Raw genomic sequence first — 16,968 nt, 5'->3', positions numbered from 1 at the left:
CCCCATCTACTCGGTTAATAAGAAGCCTGGCCCTGGGGTGGGGCGCCGCCTGAGGGCATAAAGGCCCTGCTGGCCTCCTTCCCACCTCTGCTGGCGAGAGGAGCGTCTACAGCAGGGCCTGGACCATGTCCCAGCTGGTGGAATGTGTCCCCAACTTCTCAGAGGGGAAGAGCCAGGAGGTGAGGCACCTGGGGGCGGCAGGGGCGGTGTAGGGGGCTCAGGGCAAGGAGACTGCGGCTCAGTGCGCGGTTTGGGGATTGTCTTCTCTGGAAAGGGTGAGGAAGGTGGCAGCAGGCAGGCAGCCACGTCCTGGCCCAGGTCTGGGCCTGGGGTCCGGGCGGGTCACTTGGCCTCTTGTGTGAAAACAGGGCCCCTGAAGCCTGACCCCCAGGGCCATTTCAGGGTCCCCGGGGGGTACCCCATCTCCCTTTCCCACCTTCTGAGGTGGGTGGCGCTCTCATCCCCACGTGACCTGCAGGAAACTGAGGCACAGAGAGCTGGGCAGGCCTTCCTGCTGCCTCAGAAGCTTCCGGGCCCTTCATACTCCCCCACCCCAGATACAGGTGGCCTGTGGGCTGGGGCCCTGCCCCTCTGTGACCTTGGCCTGTGGGTCACCTCCTCGGGGCCCTGAGAGCCCCTGTGCCCGGGTTCTGCTTCCTGCCTCGGTTTCTCCCGGAGGGTGCTGCCCGGGCGCTGGCCCCCATATGCCCAGGTCCTCGCCCCGCGTCGTGTCTGAATGGGGGCAGGGCGGGCACGGCCCCTGCTGCTCCCGTCCCCTCTTCCGCGTGGGGAGACCGAGGCGCAGGCCTGGCTTTGTCCCCAGGTGATCGACGCCATCTCCCGAGCGGTGGTGCAGACCCCAGGCTGCGTGCTGCTGGACGTGGACGCTGGCCCCTCCACCAACCGCACCGTCTACACCTTCGTGGGGAGCCCCGAGGACGTGGTGGAGGGGGCCCTCAACGCCGCCCGGGTCGCCCACCAGCTCATCGACATGGGCAGGCACAGAGGTGAGGGCCCGAGTGCGCGCGGCCGGCCTCGCCTGCAGGACTCGCCAAGGGCATGGGGCCATCGTGCTGGCTGGAGGCTCCTTGGACCCCGTCCACATTTCAGGGGGCCCTGGAGTGGCTGGCAGAGAGGTGATCGCACTCTGTGCAGGCCCTGGGCGGGGGTGGGGGACACAGCCCGATCTGTCAACAGCCCACAAACCAAACACGTTCTTTGGGAGGCAGGGTCAAAGGTCGGTGGACACACGGGGAGCTGGTCAAAAGGGCAGGTTCTCTGGACGCCCACAGAGGGGGAGGGAATTCACAAGAGATCCCAACTGGTGAAGAGAGATGGAGGCTTATCTCAGAGGAACCGCCTGGGGGGAGGGGGCCGCGGGGGCCGCCATCTGACCCGCAGTGGGACTCGGGTTCTGAGAAGGACCCTCTGTAAGGCAGCCGGGTGACGGCGCCCCTCCCTGAGGGCTCGGAGTTATCCTCTCGGCTCTTAGGAGAGGGAGGGGTTTACCCCTGAGATGCCGCAGAAATCGGGGGCTGCTTCTCCCGGGGCCCTGTGGTCAGTGCGGGTGTGCGTGTGCAGCGGGCTGGAGGGCAGGGTCTGCCCCGAGCTCCACACCTGGGCCCCAGCTTCCTCAGCCCCCATCTCTGTGCAGGGGAGCACCCTCGGATGGGCGCCCTGGACGTGTGCCCCTTCATCCCAGTGAGGGGCGTCACCATGGACGAATGCGTGCTCTGTGCTCAGGCCTTTGGCCAGCGGCTGGCAGAGGAGCTCTGTGTGCCAGGTGCGTGCCTGGGGAAGGGCGGCCTACCCCAGGGGCTCCCCCAGCCGGCCCCTCCTCACTTCACTTCACTTCCCAGCAGCCTCAACCATCCCTTGAGGCTCTCTGCTCTTGCATCCTTAAAAATGCAGTTTAAGAAAAAAACCCAAAAACCCTACCATGCAGGTTTTTGACAGGCAGGAATATGTCCCGCTTCTCCTGCAATGGGACAAACCACAAGGACAGGGTCCCAGCTGTCAGGGAGGCAGGGACCGAGTAGCCGCTCTGTAAAGGACTTGAGCAGGATGGATGGGGAGCCCTAAACAGTCTCTTTGGGGAATTAACCAAATCAAGGAAAAGCCCAGCACAGGGCAGCAGGCGGACCTGTGAGCCCGGGCATAGGTCCAGCCCCCTGCAATGTGGCTGATGGACGGGTGTCACCTGCCCTGTGCAGGTGTCAGAGCTGGTGGTGAGTTTTGTTTTCTCTCCTCCTCGTTCCTTAATTTGAGGGCGTGTTGCTCGTTCAATGAAAATGCACTTTGGAGAGAAACACGAATATCCTTCCAGACCCTGTTGTGGGTGGGCAATGGCTTTTTCTGGGGCATCTGTGCAGGGGCAGCAAGGGTGGGCAGAGGAGGGGTCCTGGCCCATACAGAGTGCCCATCAGCGACCACCCACACCCATCTGACGGGACTCAGAGATGGGGGCGCTGCCAGCAAGACGGAGCTGCGGGAATGGGGGTCCTGCAGCGCCCGCCGGCCCAGGGCCTGACCGGCCAGGCCCCTTGCAGTGTACCTCTACGGCGAGGCAGCACGGACGGCCAGCCGCCGCTCTCTGCCGGCCATCCGGGCCGGGGAATACGAGGCCCTGCCTGAGAAGGTGCGGTGTCCCCTCCCAGTGGGCGGTCTGGGGGCGGACCCCGCAGGGTGGGCCCTCCTCCCCCTTCCCTCACCCACTGGTCTCCCCACAGCTCAAGCAGGCTGAGTGGGCGCCCGACTTCGGCCCCAGCTCCTTCGTCCCCAGCTGGGGGGCCACTGTCACGGGGGCGCGGAAGTTCCTCATCGCGTTCAACGTCAACCTGCTCAGCACCAGGGAGCAAGCGCACCGCATCGCCCTTGACCTCCGGGAGCAGGGCCGCGGGGCGGGCCAGGTGAGGGCGCGCGCGGGGTCGCCGTGAGGGCACCCGTGCCACCGCCGGAGAGGGCCCAGGCCCTGCCCCGTGCGTGGGGCTGCTGACCAGCCTGCCTCGGGGTCCACGCCACGTGGGACCGGCAGGGTCGGGGTTCCAGGGTTTGAAGCTGGGGAGCAGGTCTTTAAGGACATTTTCCACGGAAGTTGCAGGGCTGCAGCTGTGGTTAAAATACTGCATCATTTACACACTGATAGGAAAACAGCCGCTTCTGCGCCCCAGGTACCCCTAGGTGCCCCCATGTACCCCCAGATGCCTCAGGTACTTCCAGGTACCCCCAGGTGCCCTGATCCACCCAGTCTGCCATCATAGCTGTCACCTAGTGTGAGTATCGCTCCTGCAGAACGTTCGAGCTGGACACAGACACAGAGACACCCGGTGAAGGAGGCCCTGCCCACCTGTCAGGCCCCACTCCCAGAGCCCTGGGCCTTCCAGGCAGCTGAGGCCCTGGGAGCCCAGCTTCCGTGCCGAACGCTCAGTTGTCTGCAAACACAATAGACAAACACGGCAACTCCCGAATCCTTCTCTGTGCTCTGCTGACGTGAAGGGTCTGCTAAGCCCGAACGGTAGACTGAGTCGCCCCAGGCAGTGAGGGCCAGGAGCTGGCCTCTGGGGCAAGGGGTGGAAGGGGTGGGAGGTAGGGACCCGCCCCCAGGACAGGGACGTGGGCGGGATGCCCAGGCCGCCCGGCCTGGTCTGAGCCTGTGGCTTGTGCAGGGCAGGCCCCGCGGCACCGACCCTTCGGGGCCTTGGTTTCCCGTGGTGGGCAGGCCCTTTCCCGGCTCAGATGAGAATGGGCGAGTGAGGAACAGACCTGCCTGAAGCCGGCTGCCCGGCTGCACCGCACAGTCTTCAGGCCACGGCCCCCCTCGTCCAGGTGTCTGGCGTGGAAGGGAGCCCTCCGGCTGGCTGGGGGATGCAGGGGGAAGGGGCTCTCAGTGCGGGGCGCAGGAGAGGCTGGGCGGGGCCGGGCTGGGCAAGCCTTCTCCTTGACAGCCAGGACGCCTGAGAAAGGTGCAAGGCATCGGCTGGTACCTGGATGAGAAGAACCTGGCTCAGGTGTCTATGAACCTCCTGGACTTTGAGGTCACAGGGCTGCACACGGTCTACGAGGAGACCTGCAGAGAAGCCCAGGTGAGCAGGGTGGGTCCCTTCCCCTGTCTCTCAAGCCCAGCCCCCTGGGCGCTGACTCCCCAACCTCCGACCTCTGACCTCTGCAGGAGCTGAGCCTCCCAGTGGTGGGCTCGCAGCTGGTGGGCCTGGTGCCTCTGAAGGCCCTGCTGGACGTGGCCGCCTTCTACTGCGAGAAGGAGAACCTCTTCGTCCTGGAGGAGGGGCAGCGGCTCCGGCTGGTGGGTGGGGCTGGGGGTGAGTCAGGGAGCAGGTCGGGGGCTCCGGACGCCTGCACCCCGGGCCTGGGGCCCTGTCTGCGGGGCCAGGCCTCCTCCTTCTTTGTTTTCTTGTCTGTGCCTGGAAGTTGAGATCACACTGTTTTCACTTGGGGGACACTGTTGAGGTTTTCTCTGTGACCTAAAATGTGTTCAGTCTTGTGAAACTTCAGCGGAGAGGACGGGGCCCGGTGCCTGTCCTGGAGCCGCGTCCCGCGGATGGAAGGACCTGCCCCTCGTCCGCTCCCTGCCTGTTGGGATTTGGGTGTGTGAATCTAGTGTCCGTGGGTTATTCACAAAGTTGTTCCTTTGGTCCCAGGTCCTACCGCCTGCTCTGGGTGTGGCCGTCCTTCTCAGTCCTGTTGCTCTGGCCTCGGAGTCATTTTGTCTTGAGGGCGTTTCTTATAATGAACACGTGATTGGATTTCTCTGAAAGTTTTATTTATTTATTTTTGGCCGCGTTGGGTCTTCGTTGCTGGGCGCCGGCTTTCTCTAGTTGCGGCGAGCGGGAGCTGTTCTTCGTTGCGGTGCGCGGACTTCTCATTGCGGTGGCTTCTCTTGTTGCGGAGCACGGGCTCTAGGCGCACGGGCTTCAGTAGTTGTGGCTCACGGGCTTAGTTGCTCTGTGGCATGTGCGATCCTTCCGGACCAGGGCTCGAATCCGTGTCCCCTGCATCGGCAGGTGGATTCTTAACCACTGTGCCACCAGGGAAGCCCTCTCTGAAAGCTTTTGTCTTTTGGTAGTTGAGTTTATCCTTTTGTATCTACTAATTTAGCAGGTATGTCTGGACTTACTGTTGTCCTAGTTTTAGGCATGAGAGTATGGTTTCCTTTGGGCTGTATGGAGGAGTTAGTCTATTTTTAGGGATTCTGGTAATTACCTTATAACAATATATTTATCTCTATTTTTTGATTTATTAATTAAAAAACTTTATCCAAATGTATCAGTTTGACTTAATTTTTATCAGCACAGGCACCTTGGAGATAGCATAGCTTTGGTTCTAGGCCCCTGCAAGAAAGCGAATATCGTAATAAAGCAACTCACACGATTTTTTTGGTTTCCTAGTGTGTATAAAAGTTATGTTTACACTAGACTGTAGTCTATTAAGTTTGCAATACTATTATGTCTAAAAAAGCTGTGTACATACTTACTTTAAAAGTACTTTATTGCCAAAAAGTGCGAACCGTCATCTGAGCTTACAGAGAGTAGTGATCTTTGTGTCGGCGGAGGATTTGAAATACTGCAAGAATTACCAAAATGTGACACAGAGACACAAAGTGAGCAGATGCTGTTGGAAAAATGGTGCCAGTAGACTTGCTTGAAGCAGGGTTGCCACAAACCTTCAATTTGTCAGAAACGTACTATCTGTGAAGTGCGGTAGAGGGAGGTCTGCCTTTTGCTGGGTGGCGGAAGCCAACAGAGCGTATACTCAGCGGTGTAGCTTTGAAGAAATAATCATCTGAAAGCATAATATACACTTTAAGAAAAGAATCTACATTCCCATAACATGAGACACAGGAAATGAATGAGAAAGTAACTACACAGCATTTACTGCTGTCTTTCTTCCTTCTCTATTTCCTGAGTTTTTAGACTTGTGCTATTTTTTAGGGAGCTGGTTATTTTGGTGCTTAAATATTTTTTCAGTTGTTTAAATTATGGTAAAATAGACATGACATAAAATTTGTCGTCTTTTAACCATTTTTAAGTGCGCTGGCCACTGGTGTATGTGTATAAAGCTGTGCAGCTGGCACCAGTGTCCGGGATGGGGTTTCCTATTTCTGCAAAAGACGTTGTCAGGACTGTGACGGGGCTCGCGCTGACTCCGCAGGCCACTTTGGGTGGTGGTGCTGTCTTACAGCACTGTCTTTCCAGCCCTGGACGTGGGCTGTGTTCCCCTTCATTTGTCTTTGCCTTCTTTCATCATGTTTTGTAGTTTTCATTGTAGTCTTTCACCTCCTTGGTTAAGTTAATTAATTCCTAAGTATTTTATGCTATTGAAAACGGAGTTGTTTTTGTAATTTCTTTTTCGGGTTGTTCACTGTTAGTGTTTAGAAATGCACTGACCTTTGTGTGTTGACTTTGCATCCTGCTACCTTGCTGAATTCATTTATTAGTTCTAGGTGCTTAACTTTTGAAGTTTAAATAATGTATTTAATCCTTTAGCTGTTTATCAATATTAGACAATGTCTGTTGACTCCTGGTGAAGAGAGACAAAAAAGTTAATGCGCTTGTGTGAATGGTCATCTCTGTTCCAGATTTAAATTGCTTTGTTGTTATTTTTACATTGTCAGCGTATAACATTGACCTTCTGTAACCATATCCACACATACTAAATACCCACAGATGTTTAATCTTGGTTCTATACACAAGTGAGGTCACTATGCATCTCTGTCCTTTCCCATCTGTCTGGCTGGATTTCACAGACAAGCAGATTTTTAAAGAAAGGCTCACAGGGGCTTTATTCTGTGGGTTCTGGCAGGTTTGGGAATGTCTTTCTGTGACATTATGCTTTTTGCAAGACCGTAGGACAACCAAAAACTCAGGTCACAAGTCTTTTCCTGAGAACGTTGCAAACACGTTGTTACCACCTTTGGAATGAATGTCCCTGTGTGGAGGTCTAAGGCTAACCCTAACCTGGGGGCCGGTTCTTTCTCCTGGACGCTTGAAGAATTCCATCTTTATCCTTGAGAGTCAGCGACTCTGCCACAAGAGTCTTGCTGTGGATTGCTCTGCATCATTGTTTTCTCTGGAACAGGGTTTCTTGTGATTCACAGGTTCATTCTTGTTTAGCTTCAGGAATATTTTCTTCCGTTGTATTTTTGATCCAGTTTTTGGTCCTTTCACTTTACCGACACCCGTTACACTGTGGTAGCATTTTCTTCCACATATTCTGCCTTTTTTGTACTTTCTTTCCCCCGTATTCACTGTGGTTTTCTCAGGCTTCATTTTGCAATCACTGATGCAGTTTATGGCTGGGTCTATTCTCTTTCTAGCAGTTACAAAGTTTTGTGTAACTTTTTATCTTGATGTAATTTCCTACTCGCAGAAGAGGTGCGAGCACAGTACCAGGAGCTCTTTTATGCGCTCCAGGTTCACCTATTGTTGCATTTTGCCCCATCTGCTGTATCACTCTATTTCTGTATTCCACGCATAATCATATTTTTTTCTGGAACATTTTAAAGTAGATTGAAGACACTGTGCCCTTTACCCCTTGTTTATTCAGGGTGTAATTCTTAAGATCAAGGACGTTCTCTTACACAATCACAGTGCAATGATCAAAACCGGGAAATCCAGCACGGTACAGCCTGGCGTCTAATCTGCAGACCGGAATCAAATCGCATCAGTGCCCCCCTGTCCATGGTCTGCCCCAGAGCAGCAGTGGGTTCGGCTGGCTTGTCTTTTATGGCCTTTAATCTGGATCAGGTCCCCAGTGCTCCCCGTCTTTCCTTGACCGTGACGGACTGTGGAACACCAGCTGGTGGCTTTGTGAAGCGCGGCTCGCTGGGCGCCGGGCTGACCTGTCTCAGGGCTGGGTGCGCTTGTGCGTTTCTGGCAGGAGTAGCACAGAAGTGACAGAGTGCCCCCCTCAGGGCGTTACCTGGGTCCTCTGGTCGAGCTGGTATCCCTGACCCAGGGTCATCACTGCAGTGTTTCTGTTTTCCTTTTGTTGTCAATAAGAACTCCCTGGGGAGGTAGTTTAAGAATGTGTAAATGACCTGTTCCTCTTAAAATTCCAGCCGCAAGTATTAGGAGCATGGAGAATTTTCTAACTTCATCCTTTTTCTCTAAGAAGCTTTCACCTCTCCCACATTTATTTATTCCTTATTAATGTGTTTGACTCTCTCTACTGTCTTTTTTTTTTTTTTTTTTTTTGGCGGTACACGGACCTCTCACTGTTGTGGCCCCTCCCGTTGCGGAGCACAGGCTCCGGACGCGCAGGCTCAGCGGCCATGGCTCACGGGCCCAGCTGCTCCGCGGCATGTGGGATCTTCCCGGACCGGAGCACGAGCCCGTGTCCCCTGCATCGGCAGGCGGACTCTCAGCCACTGCGCCACCAGGGAAGCCCTCTATGTCTTTTAAAACATATTATTTTATATCTTTTATCTGAAAGTGCTGAGGTCTGCGGTCTTTGAAGGTCTGATTTTGCAAACTGTTGTGTCTGCTGGTTCTAATGGTGGTGCTTCTTCACGTGCTTTGTGATTTTTGATTGTGAGTGCCTGTTCTTTAGAGTTTCGTCTGTGGTAATTCTTGGTCACCTGGTTTACTTTGTATTTGCCTCTGTTAGATGTTTGGACCACTTTAGACGAGCCTTTTGCTTGGAGCTTTGGCGCCACACAGGAAGAGAATTCTGTGTGAACGGTGGCCCACCTCCCCGTCAGGTTAGAATTTCCAGGAAAGATTTTTTTTCGTGCTTCACCAAACGGAAAGCCGCGACTGGGAAGTATCCCAATATTTCCTGTGATGGGCGGTTTTTCCCAGATTCATCCTTGGAGATGTCCTCTTTCAAGGGTCTCCCGTCTGACACAGCTCTTGTGGGCTCGAGACCACCCCTACTCGTGAGAGGTCTCAGATGTCTCCAGGGTGGACCCAGCTTCTGGGAGAGGAGGTCTTTCTGGGCATTTCTGGTCACTTCTGGCTGTGAATGGTTTCCTTTACTTTCTGCCAGCTTTGCCGGGTGCTGAGTTCCATTCTGACAGTTCTGTTCCTCACCCTGAGGTTTTCTGCGGCAGGCGGGCTGCTTGCTGGCTCTACCGCCAGCTCTCGGGTGCTCTCTGCCCCATTTCCACATCCTCAGGGAGACCTCATGACCATCCCCTGGGACCTGCTGCTTCGTTTCCCTCAAGCTGCACTTGTCATTTTCTGTTTTGTGTGGAACATATCACCTGTGTGGCTCAGAGGGGTTGGAACTGTGTGACGGCATCGAGCATTATAAAGTGTCCTGAGTGGTTTTTGGTGGAAAGAATTCTACTCCAAAATGGGGATATTTCCAACTTAACGTTGAATTGGGGTAAAATTCACTTTTCCTCACGTATCAAGTCTCACATTTGGGCAGACCACGCAGCTCCCAGCCTTTAAGAACCAGAGAGACCCTGACACCCGAGGAGCTGGAATCCTGTCCAAAGAGGCAGTTTTCTTGGTCCCTTTCCAGCACAGGCTCTTGTGGGGGCAGGATGGGGTCACCACGGGCCTTGGTCTCCCTGGAGCGGCACGGTGGGTGGGTGGTGTGTCCGGAGCCCAGGTAGGGTACCTGCTTTCGGCGAGGCCTTCAGCCGGCAGGGCTGCTGGTGGGCATGGGGTGTGGCAGCTGTGCCCCTGCAGGCTCCCCACCAGGGTGGGGTGCCCCGCGGGCGGCAGGGGTGGGACCTACCGGTCAAGGGGACTCCACTCACCGGCCCCTCTTCCAGGTGGTGAACCGGCTGGGCCTGGACTCCCTGTCCCCCTTCAACCCCAAGGAGCGGATCATCGAGTGAGCAGCCCCCACCCCCTGCCCCTGCGTGGAGACCCCCTCAGTCCTCCAGAGCTCTGCTCTGTCGCCAGGCGTGGGGCTGGGAGCTTGCTGGGGGGCCCGGTGGGGTCCCGACAAGGTCCCACTCTGTCCTCACGCAGCTCCTGGCTGGTCACAGCCCCTCCCCGGGGCAGCCACTCTGCATATTGGACCCACATCCTTGCCCCCCACACACTGGTGCGAATGAGGGGCCCCCGGCCTGGCCAACCCCACCCTTACGGCCTGGCTGCAACGACCCAGGACCCTGTCCCCGCCCCTGCACGATGCAGACCCTCACTCCCAGCCCCACCCCTGCAGGTACCTGGTCCCCGAGGTCAGCCCAGAACAGAGCCTGGTTGACCAGCCCCTGCGCACCTTTGTCCGTGAGGTGGGCGCCCGCTCGGCAGCCCCAGGGGGCGGTTCCGTGGCCGCAGCCAGTGCAGCCATGGTGAGTGGGGCCTGGGCCAGGATGCGGGGGGGACGGCCGGGCTTGGGGGTGTCGCCCAGCCTGGGGCTGGTCCCACGCACAGGGCACTCTCCCCAGGGTGCCGCGCTGGCCTCCATGGCCGGCCTCATGACCTACGGGCGGCGCCAGTTCGAACACCTGGATGCGACCGTGCGGCGCCTGGTCCCACCCTTCCACACGGCCTTGACTGAGCTGACCGCGATGGTGGACGCCGACGCCCGGGCCTTTGAGGCCTACCTGGTGAGTGTGCAGACGGGCCTCCATCACCAGCCCCGCAGAGGCAGCCCCAAGGGAGAGTGGGGTTGGTGGACAGTACGGGGTCCGGACGAGAGAAAAGTGGGTCAGGGTCACAGGGGGAGGGGGAGGGGCTGCCACGAGCACAGTTGTCTGTAGACCCTGGGGGCTGGAGGGAGGAGACAGTGGTCTAGCCCTTCTTGGGCACTCCCCTCCCCCCCCCCCACCCCCGCTCGTGCAGGGCCAAGCTCGGCGGGTGTGGTGCAGGCGTGACTCCAGGTCGGGGTCTCTGCAGGCTGGGGGAGGGGCAAGAAGGGCACCTGTCCTGAGGGTCAGCCAGGCTCAGCGTCCCCCTGCCCACGTCCCTGAGTCCCGCTGATGGGTGACACGCAGACCTGCAGATGCCGGAGGAAAACAAAGTCCCCAGGGAAGAGCTCCCATCCCGGGAAGGGCGGGAACAGGAATCTTCACAGAAGAAACGCTGTGGGTCATGGTCTCAGAGATCAGAGAAGATGTTCAGCCATGAGACACAAAGGGCCCCCGGGGGGCCAGGCACTTTCAGCAGCACAGGACGTGGGCGGCTGCATCCAGGCAGTGCCCATCCAGGGGGCAGTGGAGGAGGGACGTCCATCAGACCGGGCGGGGGATGGGGAACTTGCAGGAAGGTCGAGGTCCGAATTCAAGGTCAAGAAGCCCCAGGCGTGTCTGAGGGCAGATACAGCAGAGAGGACCCGAGAGAGGCGGCAATGAGGGCGCTCGTACCCCACGGGGGTAGGAAGACACGCCTGGGAAGGAATGAGCTCCCGACAGACAGCAGGCATCCAGAGCCGCCTCGGGGGTGGGTGGGGGACGGGGCAGGAGGACCTGGGCCAGGCGACCTCGGGGGCTGCTGGGCTGGGCGCCCCGACGTGAGTGCCGCATCCGCACGGGGACAGTCTAGGATGTCGCATTGCGGGAGGAGGTGACCCTGCGACAGAAGCTGGGTCCCCGGGGGTGGGGTACAGAGACTGATCACCTTTCCCCTATGCTCTTTTACGTTTTAATTTCATTCATTTGCTTTTTAAAATGGGCGAAAGCTTCAGGGGTTCAGAGTTCACAGGGGCAGAGGGCAGCTGGTGTGTTGTCCCCCTGCCCAAGCAGGTGCAGCCCCAGTGCGTACGTCTCCCTGAGATGTTTGTGTGCATTTGGGCAGAACTGGGTCTCCCCTTTCTCCTCCTTTCTTACGCAAATGGCGTCAGGCAGATGTCCAGTTGCAGCTTGCATATTTCACCTTACGTCCTCCTGGAGCAGGGACATCCCCGGCTCAGTGGCCCGGTGTTCTGGGGTCGCCTGGGGTGGAGGCCTTGGACCAGCCCTGTTGGGGATTCTGGCCAGGTCCAGTCAGCACCTGGGACAGGCAGTGTGGACAGCTGGCCTCCGTCACTGAGCACTCGGTGGACGGGCTGTAGGAGCGACTCGGGGACGGGCTTTCCCCCCAGGGCGGGTGTGTTTCCCACGTGGAGGGTGCTGCCCAGTGGCCCTTGCAGAGGTTGTGTGGATCGAGCCCTGGAGTGGCCCTCCCGCCGTCTGCCCCGACGCCGCAGCCACCGGACCTGGTGGTCACGTGCGGCTCTTGGTGCTGCCCAGGTGCGAGCGTCTCACGTGGGCGGGGCAGGGGGAGGAGCGTTTTCATACTTTCTGCAGCGGTTTTATTTCCTTCTCAGGAAAGTGAGGTGTCCTTTTCTTCTCTGTTCTGCGTGGTGCTGCCTAGGCCTTTTCATAAGCCAGGGAGTCTCAGCTTGTTTGACTTTCAACTTTGCTTGTGCTGGTTTCTGACCCTAAGAGCCTTGTGTTTTTACGTCGTCGAATATTCAGTCTTTCTTTTGCTCTTTCCTTGGTGTTGTGTCGTAGTTTAAACGGCCTCCCCAGGCCAGAATTATTGAACTTCTCTCAGGATACCTCTAGCTACCTGTGGTCTGAGACACTTCAGACACTGAGAGGGGCTTGAGTAGAGGCATCAGCGTGCATATGAGTAATAACACGTAATTAAAGACAGATATTAAACATTCTGACCACTAGAGATCAGAAATAAGACAAATATAAAACAACTGGGGGGGGCAGTAGGAAAATGAAAATCTGATCCAAAGGCAGGAAGGAAAAAGAAAAGTAGTCAGCAAAGAGGTGTGGTTTAGAGAAAACCTAACATAAATGGTTAGACTGAAGACACACCCGACCGGCAATCACACACACACACGTGTGAGTGTGGTAGATGCCGCACTGGTCTATGTCCCCAGTGAGCAGCAGGAAGACAGACTTTTGAACAAAACTAAGAAAACATCCTTATCTTGCACCGAACACATGAGCGATCTCTAGGTGGAGTCAGCAAACAAACCTCACAGTGAGTCAGAGAATAAATCAAACTGCAGCCCTGAGGGTGGGCAGCCCCCCTCAGCCAGGCACAGACGTGGCCACGTGAAAGTCAGACGACTAAAACAAGCAAAGTTCTGCCCAGTGGAGACCCTCCTGCCCCCCCACCCCCGCCCTGACCTGGGTCTGCGGCAGAGTCAGCAGGTTCCCGTGTTCGGGAGGAGCTGCTGTGGGTCCACACGGAAGAGAGACACGTGTCACAGGAGACAGGAGGCCGGAGGGGCGCCCAGGGAGACTAGGGCACGTCAGGATGGTGACAGAACCCGGTTCAGGTCGGGTCCAGGATGGTCACAGAATCTGGTTCTGGTCGGGTCAGGATGCTGATCGAATCCGGTTCGGGTCGGGTCCAGGGATCCTTTACGCTCACGCAGCGTTGATGGACCAGCTGACTGTTAACGGCTTTGGGCGGAGATTTGGTGAAACCTACAAAACCAGCAGGGCACGTTCCCCACCGGCTACGCCTTTGGACCCGGCACGCGGGCAGGCCTAGGGTGCTGGTGTGAGCGAGCGGGGCTGGACGGGTGCTCACAGCACGGGGTGCGGGACGGGGGAGGCCTGCCCGGCAGCGGCGAGGTGAGCGACACATGGGCTGAGGGCTCCTCAGGGGAGGCCTGGGTTGTGTGGCCCCTCGGGGATGCGCGGACACGGCCTGAACCGGTACACCTGGACTTCGGGGGTTGTGTGGTTGCCTTGCCTGGAGGCTGGGAGGCCTGTGGCTGGAGAACCCGCTCCCCTCCACCCTCCTCTCCAGCCTCCAGTGCTGACCACACGGGGCCTTGCTCCGGGTCACCTGCCCTCCTCTGTCAGGGGCCCAGGGCTCTAATCCACGGAACCGACCTCGGGGGTGGTGTGGGCCCTGCGTGAAGCCCCTCCCTGCCCCAGGCTCCCGTGTCCCCTCATCACAGTCAGTCACCCGCGTGTTTCTGTGTTTGCTCCGGCAGAAAGCAACGAAGCTGCCCAAGAACACACCTGAGGACAAGGACAGGTGAGTGCAGTGGTGGCTGCAGACATCCGGACGCCTCAGGAGGCCCTGGTACCAGTCAGTCCCCCACTGGTGTGTGTTGTGATTGAAGAACAGTTTCCCTGTGGTCCCCACCCTGGTTCTGTCTGCTCAGAGTGGAGCCATCAGGTGAGTCCAGCAGTGTCTGGGCGCCCCGGGCTCTAACCACTGACCCTCTTGCTTCCAGACGCGCGGCTGCCCTGCAGGAGGGGCTGAGGCGGGCGGTGGCTGTGCCCCTGGCGCTGGCGGAGTTGGTGACCTCGCTGTGGCCGGCGCTGCAGGAGCTGGCCCTGTGCGCGAACCTGGCTTGCCGGTCGGACCTGCAGGTACGCTGTGGAGCCCCGCTACGGGGGCGACATGCGGGGGGCACTGGGCATCACAGCTTTTCACCAAGCCGGGCAGGCACAAGCGCTCACAGGGCGTTTCGGTCAGTCTCAGCCCGCAGGGCCGGCTCCGTCACCCATTAAGTTCTTGTGCAAGGTTGCGCGGCAGAGAGAAGCAGAAACTCGAGTGTGTCTCCAGAGGCCACCCCTAACCATCCCCCAGACCCCGTCCCTTCCCTCCTTCCCACCGCCCCTCTTCCAGAAAACCCAGGGGCTTGCAGATGTGCACAGGCACCCCTGTCCGCAGCCCATGCCGTGCGCAGAGGCTCGGGGACCAGGAACGTCAGGGCCGGCTCTGCGTGTCCGCAGCCCATCCTGAGGGGAGGAGCCTCGTTTCCTTGGGCTGGTTGTTATATCCGCCTCTGGAGGGGGCCAGGCCGAGCTGCTTCTCTCTGTGGGGAGAGGGCCGGCCCTGCCGCCTGGAGGGAACCCTTGGGCTGGTCAGTTTGCCGTCTTCACGAATGAGGCGTGAGGCCCCCAGGCCGTGCCCCTGGGCTGAGGAATGGGCAGGGCAAGGCCCTGCTGCCCCCCGGTACCGACGAGGGCCCTGCCCCTTGGCTGTTGTAGGTGGCGGTGAAGGCCCTGGAGACGGGTGTGTTTGGCGCGTATTTCAATGTGCTCATCAACCTGAAGGATGTCACCGATGACGCGTTTAAGGACCAGGTGGGCAGGGGTGTGGGCCGGGCCTGCCGAGGGCACTGGAGGCTGCCCTCGGGCCGTGGCTCCCAGACCTGGGGCCCAGGGCACCTGGCCAGCAGGTCCTCAAGGGAGGGAAGTGTCCATCAGATAAGTAATTCCTCTAGCTCCTGCGGGTGGACGAGGCCTGGCCGGCAGAACGCAGGCGTCGGGGACGGCCGGGGCCGCCTTTCAGCACCTCTGTGGAGGCAGGTGGCCTGGGGGCATGCCGGCACCCCCTAGTCCCCTCTCGGGGGGCTCTGGCCAGGGCTGGGGTCTCTCCCAGGTGGGCTGGGCTGTAGCGCTGACAGCACAGGGTCTCAAAGAACAGGCTGCAGCCTAAGCCGTGCTCCCACTTCAGCGTTTGTGATCATTTCCTTGTTACTGTTTATTGGAGGAAAATTCACAAAACATGCAGCTCACTGTGTGAGATGATACAGTTCAGTGGCGTGAAGCACACTTACGGGGCTGCGAGACCACCACCTCTGTCAAGGTCTGGGACATTCTCATCACTCCAAAGGATGCCCCACAGTCACCCCCATTCCCAGCCCTGGCCACTGCCCATGTGTCTCTGTGATTTTGTGACGATCTTTAAAAAGTGATTTCGCGGCTTGGAATGGGAGGGCCACGGCCTTTTCGAGCGTCAGCCTGTCCCCACCTGCCTCTCCAGCTGGGCTGGGCTTGGCCATCAGGGAAGGCCCTGTCCACCATGGAAGCATTGAGATAATGGACAGGCCGCTTGAGCTCTGGCCCTTAAGGCCTCAAGGACACAGCCCTGTCCTTGGCAGTCATGGCTAAAGTGGGGAGACCGGGAGGGTGGGGGCTGGCTGGCCCCAAATCTCAGGAAAGACAGAGGGGCCCCTCCTATCACCACCAAGAGACCCACGAGGAGCTGGGGACCCCTAGGTCAGGGGCTTGGGGTCACCCAGAGTGGACAGCCCAGGGAGGTGGCGGGGAGGTGGGGCCAGCGGGGTTGGTGGCGGGCTTGGGGTGGTGACGGGCCCCCTGTGTCTGTCAGGTCCGCCAGCGCATCTCCGGCCTCCTGCAGGAAGCCAAGACCCAGGCGGCACTGGTGCTGGACCAGCTGGAGGCCCGGCGGGAGTGATGGCCGGGCGGGGGACCTCACTGGACCCTGCTTCCCCTTGAGGCCCTTCCAGACACATCCCATGGGGCCCAGAGAGGGGAGGGTGTGAGGGGCAGGTGTGTCTGGGTTCGTGGTGTCACCTTCTGTCACCTGGGGCCTCCAGTAAAGTGAGGACACACTGGCGCCTGTGGGGTGCATGCAGGGGATCAGTGGGCGGGCTGGGGGAGGGCTGAGCCGAGCGGCTGGGACGGGGACCCCGTGAGGTGCCAGTGTGGGGAGGCAGGTGGGGGGAAATGGAGGTGCAGCCCAAGGTGACACAGGGTCCCAGAGCACCTGGAGTCCTGGGGGAAAGAGCCCGTCACATGGAGCGGTGAAGGCCGCGCTGCCTGATGGGCGGGGACCTGCCAAGGTGAGGACAGGCAGAGGGCCGGGAGTTCCTGGGGCGGCGCTGCTGACATGCGGCCGGGTCCCACGTCCTGGCGGGAGAGCTCAAAGCGTTGGACCTGGGCTCTGGGAGGGGGGTCCTGGGCACTGGGCACCGACTTCCCTCAGTGGAAGCTCAGGGGCTGAGGCCCAGTGGTGGGGGTCCCAGGAGGGTCCCTGCAGGGCCTGGGCAGTGAGGGAGGTGGGGGTGCGGTGGAGAGCCCCCTGGGCTGGGGGCAACCGACCTGGTCCAGGTGCTGCAGAGCCAATGATGCCCGAGGGAGGGACGAGGGATGCTGGGGGGCGAGAGGTGTGTGTGGGGCCCTGCGGGGATCGTGGGAGAGGCCCGGGCAGGCAGCCGTGTTGCCCCAGTAGGGCAGCATCCTTGAGGCTTGGAGCTGTAAGCGTGCGAGCGTCGGCGTTACTTGAGGAGGGCCAGGAGACACCAGGAGCTGCAGGAGGGCCCCAACCTGTT

The 16,968-nt window shown here is 58.9% G+C and overlaps 1 protein-coding gene across 1 annotated transcript; it reads left to right on the top strand.

Annotated features, from left to right (window-relative positions):
- Positions 1-41: 41 nt before the first annotated feature.
- On the top strand, positions 42-16,091 carry FTCD (formimidoyltransferase cyclodeaminase). Its single transcript, XM_065876443.1, has 14 exons — positions 42-179; positions 824-1,007; positions 1,655-1,783; positions 2,550-2,638; positions 2,730-2,909; positions 3,945-4,082; positions 4,169-4,300; positions 9,743-9,804; positions 10,141-10,270; positions 10,367-10,528; positions 13,870-13,913; positions 14,116-14,254; positions 14,879-14,974; positions 16,005-16,091. Exons 1-14 carry the CDS (start codon positions 126-128, stop codon positions 16,089-16,091), a joined length of 1,626 nt encoding a protein of 541 aa, XP_065732515.1. The 5' UTR covers positions 42-125.
- Positions 16,092-16,968: the final 877 nt, after the last annotated feature.

The sequence above is a fragment of the Phocoena phocoena genome, chromosome 4 (genome assembly GCF_963924675.1).
Source record: "Phocoena phocoena chromosome 4, mPhoPho1.1, whole genome shotgun sequence".
Lineage (NCBI taxonomy): Eukaryota > Metazoa > Chordata > Mammalia > Artiodactyla > Phocoenidae > Phocoena > Phocoena phocoena.
The sequence above is the reverse complement of the archived record's forward strand: the minus strand, read 5'-3'. Positions and strand labels throughout refer to the sequence as shown.